The sequence below is a fragment of the Xenopus tropicalis genome, chromosome 3, assembly GCF_000004195.4.
Source record: "Xenopus tropicalis strain Nigerian chromosome 3, UCB_Xtro_10.0, whole genome shotgun sequence".
Taxonomy (NCBI): Eukaryota; Metazoa; Chordata; class Amphibia; order Anura; family Pipidae; genus Xenopus; species Xenopus tropicalis.
Window position 1 is genome coordinate 28450362 of NC_030679.2, and position 13743 is coordinate 28464104.

Below are 13743 nucleotides of genomic sequence, written 5' to 3' on the forward strand. Positions count from 1 at the left end.
TCACAACCTAATGCCGTATTTCTGACATGCCAGAAGTGATACAATACCACCTCTGAAGCTGGAACTCTGGGAAAAAAAGGTGTTGTTCTGTGGGTAAATAAAGTTGCAGTTTACTTCCAGAACTGGCAGTTTGTGCACCGCACTGTGTTGAACAATCATTTATATGTTAGATAACAGCAAGGCAACTATTGTACCCCAGTAATGCTACTGCCTCAGGGGCAGAAACTGCTCCTTTGTATTCACAGTATTCACTGTGCAGTTTAACTGCACTAGCCTGAGTTCAAACCAGCGGAGTGAATTTTGGAGCAAAATGCATACTCACGCATTTCTGGGCTGAAATCCGCTCTGTGTGTCTGAACCCATTCTGGCGCAGTGCTCTGGGTGCAGACACAACAAACAGTGGATAGGAGGAGAGGGATAGTTTCCCATCCTGCGTTTATATCCAGGCCAAGAAACTGCTTCATGTGGCAGTAGCCTAAGGATTATTCTGATTGGAGAATACTTTTGCATATGTAATTAAGATGGCATTTGCAGTATATAGCTAAGGAGAGCTTCTAATGTCCTGTTTGAGTTAAATTCTTTGATAGAATTTTTTTTCTCTGTGAAAAAAACACACTACCTTGTGATATGAACTAACCATACAGTTTATTTTAAAGTTTAAATTGTTTTCCATAGGTTAATTATTTAGAGCGTGTTTGGGGGGAAATGTAAGAAAAGGTGCAACATTTGTTTTCTAACCCATAGCAACCAATCAGCAGGTTATCACTTGCTAGTCACGGATAGAAGAGATATCTGATTCGTTGCTAGACTTGGGGCACACCTTATAGCTGTCATTAAACTCAATAAATGGTAAATGGAAACCGCACAGGAGAAACATATCCTTTATGATCTTTTATTGTTAACTGAACCAGTGCTGTGGAACGTTCTCTCTCATAACAGCCACTTGACTATAGCATTGGTGCCTCTAGAAGGAGATATTAGGAGTTTAGTATTGAATGTGAGACTACGTTGAGGGTAAAAATAAAGTACAAAGAGGATGAAAGCACATTGTTAATAGACTTCATTCATAGAGATTCCCCTTAAGAGTCCTTTGAAAAACCATCTTCTTCATCGCTGATGTGCATTCGCACTTCAGAAACGCCACTCTCATCTATGTTTTCCAGCTCGTCAGCTCTCTGAATGGACAAGTCTGCCAAATTCACAGTCGGTAGTGTGTTTTGTTCAGGATAGACCCATGGCTTGTAATCTGGGTCATGCTTTCTCTTCCATTCTGGGTACTTGATTCCAGCCTTGTATATTTTCTTCATTGCCTGTAAACATTCAAGAGAAATAAAGCCCATTGGTGGAGGCATACAATAATGGTTACAGACATATGTAACAGTACCCCCCCCCCCCAAAAGTAGAATTGACATTTAATGCCTTAATTAGTGATGAGCGAATCTGTCCCGTTTCGCTTTGCCAAAAAATTTGGGAATCTTTCAAAAGATTTGCGAAACGGCGAAAAGCAAAACAGCAAAAATGTTGCTCCTAAAAAAAAAAATTGTCACCCGCGACTATTCTTTTTTAACGCGACAAAAAAAACGTGACTATTGTTTTGACGCAGGTGACAATTTTTGGACGCGCTGTGAATTTTTTCATCTATTTCACGAAACAATCCACCAATGCCGAAATGCGGAAATTCGCCACAAATCCATGCCTGGCGAAACATTTCCCCATCACTAGCCTTAATGATTTTTTTGTAGCATTTAAAAAAAAAATGACATGATATATTCACATTTTTCAGCAGAACCTGTGCATTCTGGGCCCCTCCAAAGATATTTTTGCAGGGAGGCCTGGCACTGAATATGTATGCCATTGCTTGCACCCCCTAGTGCTCTTGCACCCCCCCCCCCAAGGTCAAGAATGACCCCCTTTAGTGCAGGATTGGTAAGGATAAATGTGTGACCCAGTGGTATTTTTCAGCACCTACAGATAATGACTCAATTACCTCCCCACTCTGTCAACCAACATGGGGCACGATATAAATGTATTTCGATGACACTGATGTCTTATTTAATAGCAACCTGAGACCATTATAGTGGTTTTTAATTACATAAAAACATGCTCGAATGTGAACCGGCTCTTTATTGCATTCAGTTTACTGTAGTTTAACGAGCCAAACCGCAAACATTTCATATTATTTTCACACAGTGGATTCTGCTGTTAGGTGTAGTTTAAAGTCCCTGGTGAAATGTTGGCATGCCCACCCACACACCAGAACAGCTGTAAATTCACATGAATTTACTGATGCACAACAGAATGTTGTGCAATAAGAGGAAACCATTAGAGTGGAGGGGGGAGATATACCTGTAGGGGACCAAAAGGTGTAACACAATGAAGAATGTGGAATCATTCTTGGCCCATTATGTTTGACTTAGTGAAGGGACAGAGTTGCAAACCTGGATCTGAAGCTCTGCCTGTACAGTCCCAGCCCAGCCTCCCACTACAGCTGTTCCATAATGGTTCCATAATAGTTTATTTAATTGAAAATGAAAGCTAAAGAAACTGGAGGGAGGATTCATTTGTTAGACAGGGTAGTTTTTGATAGGGCAGACGTATACCATCTTCCCTTTTGTTCCCAGCAATCCTCTGCTCCGGCTCAGGTTTAAAAATCCTTTTGGGGTGAGGGGCGCTTCGGCTTCTTGATACAGTCCTAGCCCCAACAGCTTGCATTCCGTCAAAGTGATCCCAAAAGATCGGATCAATCCCACCTCAAGGTGGGCATAATGCGGAGGGACTTTGCCATACAAGTGGATCTTTTTAGTGTATGGCCACCTTACCCCCAGCCAGTTTGAGTTTCAAAAACTGTATTGATGGTTCAGTACTTAGGGAAGCATTTAAAGTCAGTGGGGGTGCCTAAAATTTTGGGAACACCCCCCAACCCCAGTGGCTTTACTATTCATTTTCCTATAAAGCTGGACATACACTCACACCGATAAAATCATACTAAACCTAGTTTGTGTGTGGGCTCAGAATTATCATCCCGATAATTTTCATACTATGGTGATGGGTTGCATGTCTTGTGTATCTGACAATATTCTTAGGGGGCCTACAATGAAGTCACTTTTGTCCAATCAGTGTCTGCCTATTTTTCATGTTCATGTTATTTTTAGGACTTTATACTACAATTTCAGTCTGTTAGTTTTAGATCATTGCATTTAAACATACAAGCGATATCCGAACCTTTGGCGGAAGAAAACTCAAATTTGTATATGGTCAGCTTTAGTCCTGATTCAACAATATATACCAACACAGATACATAACCAGGGCCCTTTCTTTCCATGGACACAAGTCAGCAGAATTTTCAGTTCAACCAATCCAACTAATCTAGTCAATCTAGCAGTAAATCACATCTTCCATACCTTCGGGGCAACAAACTGGGAAACTTTATTAACCACCCATTTCGGTAAGGAACCTGAAAAAAAAAATCCAGGTTAGACATTATGCATAGATTACCATAGTTGCATCATTTCTAATTTTGTCATTGTGGGAATATTTCCAACAATACACAGAGACAGAGAGAGAGACAGAGAGAGAGAGACAAAGAACTGTTCAGTTGTGGTTTAAGCTTCACAATGAAAATCTATAGTTGAAAATGTGCTATAAAAAGACACAGGGTTGCTCTCAGGCTGTAGATATTGAAACAATTCAGCCATAATTAAAAACAGACTGATTAGCAGAGATGTAACAATGGAGACAAAGGAGTCATGGCTATATGGGCTGTGAAGAACAAATGTAGGGGGTGGGGCAGGAACTTTAAAGACTGCTAATGAAAGATATAATAAATTGTAAACACTTTTAAGTCAGCCATTAAAAACTACTCTTGCTGAATTATTTTCCTTTTATTTATTTGTCAAATACTATTAATGAGGCATTTACAGGAGATTTATTTCAACTATAACATTGCCCTAAATCTGCCCATGTAGGCAAAGTGAAATGTAGCAAAAACAGTTTTATAGGTGCGACATTGCCATCTGGTGGTCAGGTCTCCTCCTTACATGTTCTGTGCAAAGAATTAACTTAAACAGTGATAAAGTGAAAGTACAGGTATGAGATCTGGAAACCTGTTATCCAAAAATCTACAAAAGAGAACTTTTTTTTTTGTTTAAACAACATTTTGACTTGCTTTTATGCTGTAAAAACAGTATCATATACAGCATCATATGATTGGTAAGCTAGCATAATTCATGTGGAGGGCAAATAGGGTTGCTACCTGGTGAGTTGAGAAACTTACCTCAGGCGCATTGGCCAGCAAGTTACCAGGGGCTGCAAAAAAACGGAATCTTGCCAATGTGGCCCCCTCTGCAAGAAAAAGCTAAGCGCGGGGGGAGTGTGGTGGGGGGGGGGGGGCATCAACATGGCTGCCTCAGGCGGCCGGGACCTCTGCAGCGGCACTGCCTGTCCAATATGTATATTATATTATATATACACACACACACACACACACACACACACACACACACACACATTAGATGATAAATCTATAAAGCATCTAACATAACCTTTACTGGTTACTACAGAGCTGAACAAACCATAATTATAGAAAATATATAGAAAAACATTGTACCTCTCGGATCCACTTGGGTGAGATAGTAGAGCGAGCAGCTGTTGGAACCATTGGCTTTAATGAGATAGCCTGTCTGTAACGAAACCGCCCTTACATAGTCCTTACGTGGGGGGTGTTTCTATAAAAAGTAAGGACACATCTCATTGAATTCAGGTGGTTGTTTTATATGAGATATCATGTTAGCAAAGGAATGGTACAGGACTGAGATGTCAAGTAGCAAGTGCCAGAGCACAGGCAGGAAGCATTAGATTTGATCTATACAGTGGGAACAAAATTAACAGAGGGCTTAAAGGGACGCTATAAAGAATGTCTGCGGGGAGGGAGATAGAAGCTGGGAAATGACAGAGCCCCAACAGGGTTAGAAAATAGGGAGTAAAATGGGCATTATGGTGTTGTAGTTTTGTGTAGTCTGTAGAAGGGGTGGAGACAAGGGGTTAAAGGAGAAATGAAGGGAAGGGGGCCAGCTATAAGTGTAGGTCGTAGGAGGGGTCAGGCCTGGGGCCATAGAGATGGACGGAGCCCATTGAAAGGGGAGTGAGTTATGTATGTATGCATGGATGTATGCGCTGTACAGTAGAATACATTAATACAAACGGGGTTATTAAGATAAATAATAATAAATACACAGTATAACAATAAATACAAACAAATGGACCGATTCGGCAGTTTATCGGCCCGTGTAGGGGCAGGAACGAGGGGCATGCCCGACCGATATCTGGCCTCAAATTGGCCAGATATCGATAGGACAGGTTAAAAGATTTAGTTAGATCCGACCGCCCCGTTGCCGCCATAATAATTACATCGTTTGACCCCAGGGCCAAATGATCGAATCAGCCTATATGTTCCCCGATATCACCCACCCGTATGTGTATTGCATGGTTAGATTAGAAGACAGAGAACGGGATAAATAAGTATTCTATGAACGTGGGACCATACAGAAGACTTACCGGGTGCTTGACAGAGTAATTGATAATCATATAATCATTGCCGAGAGGAAGCCAAGACCGCAGGGTGACAAAATCTCTATTCTTTAAAGGGCTTGGGCATTTCCCTGCAAATATAAATACAATTTGTCTCATACAGTGGTCACGTTAACTGTACATTCATTTAGTGCAGAGATCAATAGATGCAAAAAAAAATAAAAAATTGGACAAATTATTATATAATTTCAATAAGCTCCTAATATCGCTCTCCTTATGTTTACATTTTTTATTATACCCTTTATCCACGTAGGAGTAAAGGAGGGTTACTTAAGACCATTGAGACCATTGAGCCACATCTTACATAGATACAAACTGGCCACAAGTATCACATTTACAAACTTCTCTGTTATTTTTTTTTTTTTTTAGTATGATCCGATCCCTTACCTGGAAACCAGTTATCTGAGAATTATGGGAAGACCTTCTCCAGTAGAGTCCATTACACACAAATTATTCTTATTTTTAAATGATTTCCTTTCTCTCTGTAATAATGAAACTGTATCTCGTACTTGATGGTAACCAAGCTGCATGATTCCATATTAGTGACAAAACAATACAATTGGGTTTATTTAATGTTTACATGATTTTTAAAGTATGGTCAGTGGTGTTTCATTGGCTGCTGTCTCCGGAGGCACCAGTCCTGATGCCGGCCCCCTCACTCTCTCCTTGCTTACCTCTTCAGCGACGAAGCGGGTTGAGGAGGTGGTCGCATCGCCAGTGTATAGAGCACTATTCAGCAGAGCTGAATTTAGTTTTAAAAAATGGAAATTTGGCTCTATAAATTATCAGAGGTGGCTTTTTGCCCCCCCTGGCAACTGGTCGCTCACTGCCACCACAGGCAAGATTCTCACCTTGGCTCTTACCTTGCCTTATGGCAGGAGCAGCCCTGAGTATGGTGATCCAAATTAGAGAAAGATCCCTTACCTGGAATAGATTCTATATTGTGTACCTGTATTGATAGCAGTTGGTGCTTCTGCTCCTACATAACAATTATCTTTCAAGAAGCAGTTTAACTTAATCAAGGCAAAAAGATTATAGTATTTGTGTTTAGTACAATGAATCTATATGCTGATATAATGGAATGTGTCTCTTTTTTACATGCTTTGAGCACCCAAAACCAAATACCTTTGGCTGACCACTCACCAGTGTGATCTACTCTTATTTCTTGTCTGCTAAGCCACACTCTCTGCTGACTTTCTGTATGGGGATTACGAAACTACAGATGCACTAGGGGAGTATTTTCCATTTAGCTTTCAGACCAAATATATGACATTACTAAAATCACTTAAAAATAAATACTAACTAGTTTGAGCTCTACACAATGCACAGGGTTCCTTCCCTCTCTAAATAAGCTCCTCTGTAGTGGAAGCAAACACACAGTCACTCAATATACAGGGCTTTACCACTCAGCTGTCTCTTTTCTGGGCCAAAGCCATATCAGGCTTCCTTCCCACTCAGATAGGGTCCACACTTCTTCCTCACTCATTACACTGGAGGAATAGCAGGAAGAACAGCTCCTTCACCTTAACCTTCAGTCTTCTAATGCTATTTGATGCAGTAACATTGTCTCATATTGTACTTTGCTAGACTAGAATTCACTGAACCAAAAGTAAATATGGGGCTTCCAAGACAATAGCACTAACTGGGTAAGCCACTAAAGCAAATATCAATTTTAAAACTGTACATATTCATCTCCAGAAACTAAACCTGCTTTGAACCTAGAGAACAAGATTTCAGACTTGAAGGGCTCTGGCACACGAGGAGATTTGTCGCCGGCGATTTTTAAAAGAGCGATTTGGCGACAAGACGAGCGGCAAGACGCCAATGCTAAATCAATGGAAATCGCCGGCGTCAAAACATACGAGGCTACTTCAAATCGCCTGCTGTTTCAAATCGCACACAGACCCTTTTCTGAGCGACTTGTGTAAACATGAGGGGGGGTTAACTGTTGAGTGTACCATGGGTAGCAGATCGCCTAGAGCTCAACTCGCATGAAATCTCTTCGTGGGTATTGTCGTGGCGACTTGTCGCCAAAGCACCAGGGGGACAAATCTCCTCGTGTGCCAGAGCCCTAAGGTTAATTCAGTGAGACTTCATGGTTCATCATGTGAAAATTCCACTAAAGCAACCATATTGGGAAATCTTGGCACTGAGGAGTTCCTTGACCATATAACGGCGCAAGTGCTTTTATGCAGGTCATGGAACCCAAAGGTGACTTCTGATTCTCATATTTTACAACAGGGGATTCTTTATTTATTGTAATAGAGAAGTTTAGTTTCAATTTACATCACTGAGCACCAATTATAACTGATGACATTACTAAGCATCGTTTATAAGCATATGATTTACATGATATTCATAGCTTTATGGTAAAATATTTAGAGGATAATGTCAAATATTAGTCATAGAGGAGTTCTACTACCGATTCAAATAAAAACAAAATACAAAGTCTTGCTGGAAAGCAACTTATTACTGTTGTCTGCAACATAAAAGGTTTATTGTAAATTCAGCTTCCGCTTTTACTGAAACACATTGCGATATATTTTTTTCTTTTTTGACCACTATTTCCCCTTTCTTTTTTTGTTTTTGTAGGTCACATGGTGTTCAAAACAGCAAAACACAGCACAAAGCTTTCATAGTACATATGCCAACCTTTTAAGTCAAAATATATAAAATATATAAGCCCAGATAAATCCCCACACATTAAACTGATTAGGACATCATAGATGTTGTTGATCCTAAGAGGCATCTGTCAACCCTCAGTAGGGATTCTGTACCTCCCTACCCTAGAAAATTCAGTATTACATCATGGAAGCTTACCTTCCCATAATGAAAATGAACCCAAACAAGTGACTTGATGCTCATTTTTGAATCTAAGTTTGTGAGGCATAAAGATGCAAAAACACTGGCAAACAGCCATTTCTCTATCCAGGGTCCAATAGCTGATTAAGTTGTCTAACATAGCTTTACAGAAACAGGCTGTGGCTTTGGCAAACTACAAATACAATTATTTGGTTATGCCAATGAGCTCTTGGTAACCATCTGTAGAAAGAGGTAATCTGCATTTGCACTTTGTGCATATAGTACCGCATTTCTTGTGAAGCTCTGTTTTATAAACTGACTAGGGCACCCCTGAATGACAATGTAGAAGAGAAAGGATCCCCATCCAGCACTAGGTATATACTGAAGAAGCAGACTTGATGCGTTTGACACTCACGAAAGGGTGCTTTCTGATGCCCAGATGCATTGCTCCAGAAATTTTTATATACTTACACGAGTAGTATCCAATATCTGCATTGACAGTCAGCCTTCCGATATCATAGGTCTCAATCATGTTGGAATCCCACTTTTTGCGGTAGCTTGTATCATGGAGAACATCATACAGTATTTCAGCAGGAACATCTTTGCAGGTAATGCACATCTAAAAAAAAAAAAAAAGCTATGTTTTGTAATTATAAGGTAACTTATATTAAATAGTTGTTAATAAAAAGAATTCATTGCCTATTATATAATGTTATGGTAATGGAAGATATCTTCATGCAAGGACTATCCATTAATGTCAGGAGCCGTAGAGCCATATGTTAAATTCCATTGCACGGAGAGTATTCCATTGAGGTGTAGTACTATATACAGGTTTGGTATCCTTTATCCAGAAACCCATTATCCAGAAAGATGGCCATCTCCTACAGACTCTGTTCAATTTTTTTTTTCCTCTGGAAAATCCCAGGTCCCAAGCATTCTGGATAACAGGTCCCATACCTGTAGTAAAAAGTAAATTTAAAGATAACGGAGTGTAAATTCAGCCATAGCTATACTGTATTTCAAAACATGTATAGCAGCAGCTTTACAATGGGGTCACTAGAGTGACTGTCTCCCTTAACTTTTCCTTCATTGCTTAATGACAAAAACTGTATATGTTTTTCAGTTGACTAACCACTTAAACATAGGGTTTCAATCATACAAACCCTTGGTTAATGGTGAAAGCTCCTTGAATACCAAATTGGCTTTCTGATCTATATAATACTTTTTAAAGACTACAGAGCGAGACACCTTGTATTTTGGGATTGTACAACTTGCTTAGTCTTTTGGTTTAAGTTCAGTAGTTTAAACAAGTATCTTGTGATCTCAGTGAGATATAATAAACCCAAGGAGCAGGACCCCCTTTATTACTGGGGTGCACGGATACATTTAAAAAAGTGACCTGAGCACTTCTGGAATCCACCCAAACGTACATATATACCTTTGCCTCCTAGTCATTGTATAGCCCAAAGTGTGACCTACAGAAAAAGCAAAAGGTGATGGTGCTGCTGTTTAGAAGGAAACTCTTCACCCTTTGATAGGGAAAAAAGATAAGAGAGAGATGTAAAACTCAATGGTTCATTGGCAGGTCAGATTCCTGTTTTATTCACTGTCCATAAGCCTATAATACACCAGTTCTATGGTAACCAGAGAACTTCACCTAGTAACCTAAACTCTTCTACAGTATCAAGTGTTCGGTGATCGGTTGCATTATTCATGAAGCCTTCCTCCAGTTTGTCTCTGTGTCCCTCTGTGCAGGAAATGACAGCTTGCTCAATGAATGGAATGTCATCGCCCTTTATTAGGGACACTTCAATATTTGATGAGCTTTGAGCTCTGATGTGGAGTAATTAGAGCTGCCCTTTATTTCGACTATCTCTTCTTTGTTATGATTATTTCTCACTTATATAAAACGGCCAGTTTAATCTCAGTGGGCGACCAGCTAAGGAATGGGATTGGATATCAAACGCCTGTGGAGATCTTGCAGCTTGAATAACAATAATCTTCAGGCATCTACTGGGCCCACAGAATAAAAGGCCTCAATCTGAAGCCATACCTTACAGGTTAGAGGCACAAAATCTCAGAAAGCCACAGTGCTTGCCAATTCAAACTTAACATGCCAAGTTCCTTGCCAGTTACCAGCCATTGTGCGCTGAAAGGATCTTCAGTGATTTTGGAAGGTTAGATTTTTTCCCAGCTCAATTCTATAAAAAAAACTTTCAAAAGAAAAAGTTTTCCAAACACAAATCTTTTTCCTATTTATAAAATAGCGTCATTCAAAAAAATATGTCGCACAACAAAGTTTTATACTTTTTGGATTATTTAATAATGCATCTAGCAATTTTACACTGTGTTTTTGTTTCTAAAAATAAATCAGCACCTTACTGGCCTTGCCAGGCCAAAAATCAGCCAGATATCAGGCAGGTATGAAAATCCCACTGGACAATGAGCACATTGATGCGGTCCTCATCCAACAGAGCTCCCTAGGCCCCACTGTATGATCATATAGTTGGCCCTAAGCCCAATGAATGGATCGGCCTTAGAAGTAACATATCTGGCTGTGTATGACAGTTAAAGTGGTAGTTCACCGTTAAAGCAACTTTTAGTCTGTTATAGAATTGATAAGCAACTATTCAATTGGTCTTCATTGTTTCTTCTTAATAGTTTTGAATTGTTTGCTTTCTTTTTCTGACTCACTCCAGGGGTGAGACATTGTATCTCTTCTGCCACTTAGCTGCCCAGATTGCCAGTTGGTCAAGGATGCCACATCCTGGATAGAAATGATTGGGCTGCAGAGTTTTGTGTCATCTGCAAACACTGATACATTAATGAACAAATTCAATAAAATGGACCCAATACACTACCCTGAGGGACCCCACTGAGACCTAAATTGAATTAAACTGAATAAAACTAAACCTTATTCCAAGTAGAGAATGTACTATTAACAACCACCCTCTGTACCCGATCCTGTAGCCAGTTTTCTATCCATGTGCAAACGACTTCACTAAGACCAATAGACCTTAGTTTAGAAAGCAGTCATTTGTGGGGAACGGTATCAAATGCTTTGGCAAAATCCAAATAGATCACATCTACTACATCATCCCCACTGTCCAGCTTCTTACTAAGCTGATCAAAAAGAAAGTAAATCTGTCTGACATGACCTGTCCTTCATAAAGCCATGCTTATTAGCGTCATTCCCCAGAACATAATTTTGAATGTGACCCCTCAAAAAGGCTTCAAATAACTTGCCCATCATGGATGTCAAACTTACAGGCCTATTATTGCCAGGCTGAGATTGCAATCCCTTTTTATATACAGGAATGACATCAGTTTTTCTCCAATCTACAGGTTACATACCTGATGAAAGCAATTCTGAGAATACCAGAAACAGAGGCCTGGCTAAAACTAAACTCTCTCAGTACCTGAGGGTGTATTCCATCTGGCATTGGTAACCTTTATGTACCATATCCTGCGTCAACCACTGACTAGACTGAGCTGAGGCAACAGTGCAGCTATTGGGTGGGACTTGGCACTCTGGCTCCTCTACTGTATACACTGAAGGAAAGAACTGGTTTAGCACATTTGCCTTCTATGTATCAGTTATAAAAAGCCCAAAAAAGTCACTCAAGCACCGGAAAAGTTGCAGAAAATACGATTGGACCGATCGAGCAAATGCTCGGAGCGTTTGTGGATAAGTAAATGTGCCCCATAGTGTTTATATTCATTAAATGCAGATTCTGTCCACTCTGATTTGTATCCCTTTTTCCCCCTGTTACCGTCTTTACTTGCAAATTAAATAGGGTGGTTCTTAATGCTTTTACATTCACTTTTTAAGGGAATAAATCAACAGTAATGCCTTAATATGTTTTGAGCAGAAAACATAATGCCCCAATCTATGCTCTTAAAGACAGCCCTTAAAGGAGTTAAAATTTATTTTCTGAAAATTCAGGGTCTTTGTTCCCCAGTGTATATTTGTTTATTTACACCAAACATCAAATGAAAAAACATTATGGCCACTATTACCCAGGGGTTCAACCACTAAAGTCAAAAATTCAAAATTCAAATTAAACAAAATCAGAAAAATCAAAAATGGAAGGGGTTTCATGAAAGTGAAAAATAGTCTGCTGGAAACATGCTACATTTTATGGGAAAATTCACACATTGATAAAGCTGGCCCTGGGATAATAATTCAGGTCTTAACAATTGTTTTATTTTTTAAATCAAGGATTCAACATGTGCTTTTTATTGGGGCTGCGGAATGCATAATCAATGATGTTCTGCAATTTATGGAATAAAAACAAATATCTGGTTTCTATTGATTACTTTGCTAAAGCAATTCTGAATCATATATTTGAATGTGCCCCACTGTCTAGATTTGGTTAACAAAGGGCAATGGCACACAGGGTGATTACAGGTGTTATGCCACCCATATGATTTATAAATTGGGAGGTGGATGGCAAAACACTTGGAATTGCCTCTCCACTGACCTGGTTTAGTAATACCTGGACCATGCTTCTACACCTGTGGGTCAGTTTTTCCTGAGAAACAAAGCATTAAGTCATTTTCCAACATGGTATTGTGTCAGTGTGGCTGCATTTTGTACCCATATACAAACACAACATTTTGCAAATTGAGCTCTTATGGAAACAGACTGCACATTGGTGCCTACCTTTAGACTGTAGTTAATTACAGGCAGCAACACTAACAGAGTCAGCTTTGCAGAGTCTTGCAGTTTCAGGATATGAGCACTGGTCTTTGTTACTAGTTCAGTTTGCACTTTTAGGATAATGGCACAAAGTGGATTTTGTGATGTTCCATAGAAAAAAAAAAATATTTTCATGACAAGTTCAAAACCTAATTGCAGCACAAAGTGATGATATTGTGTGTTCGACTATTGATCAACTTCCAATGCCTTGTATATTAGTATGTGTCCTTTGCTTTTTCCAGGGACAATTCTTTTTGAATTGAAGACCAAAAAAATATTGTGAGCCATTAGATGCAGTCTTGCTTAAGCTGCAGTTGCTACTGCCTGGCTGGCCACAAATGAATTATACCCAAAGCCTTACTTCTGTTTTATAATCCCTATATAAAGAAGTCTAAGGATTTAAGTGTTCTGTGTCCATTTAAGCACTTGTGTCTGATTTTATATGCAAGCAGACAGACTGACTGACTGCTGCCTCATGTAAAACATAGGTTTTGACTATGGCAACTAATGTATGGCCTGCTCAAGGTATTCTTTCAACATCAACGTTCTCCTTGAGATACTTATGCAAAAAATTTTACAGCCACCATGTTCTATCTTGCCAAGAGCAGACAAAAATCTTTTGGGGAAAGCTCTAGTTTTAACCCCATACAAGA

The 13743-nt window shown here is 39.5% G+C and overlaps 1 protein-coding gene across 1 annotated transcript in view; it reads right to left on the minus strand.

Moving 5' to 3' along the window:
• Positions 1 to 878: 878 nt before the first annotated feature.
• Positions 879 to 13743, minus strand: part of stard15 (StAR-related lipid transfer (START) domain containing 15) — a 36115-nt gene continuing 23250 nt past the window's right edge. Inside the window, exons 2-6 of the mRNA NM_001011090.1 lie at positions 8860 to 9007; positions 5554 to 5657; positions 4607 to 4724; positions 3402 to 3454; positions 879 to 1310 (exon numbers count right to left, since the gene is read on the minus strand). Coding sequence (NP_001011090.1) covers positions 1080 to 1310; positions 3402 to 3454; positions 4607 to 4724; positions 5554 to 5657; positions 8860 to 9007 — 654 coding nt within the window. The 3' untranslated portion in view covers positions 879 to 1079. The remainder of the gene's footprint in view (positions 1311 to 3401; positions 3455 to 4606; positions 4725 to 5553; positions 5658 to 8859; positions 9008 to 13743) is intronic.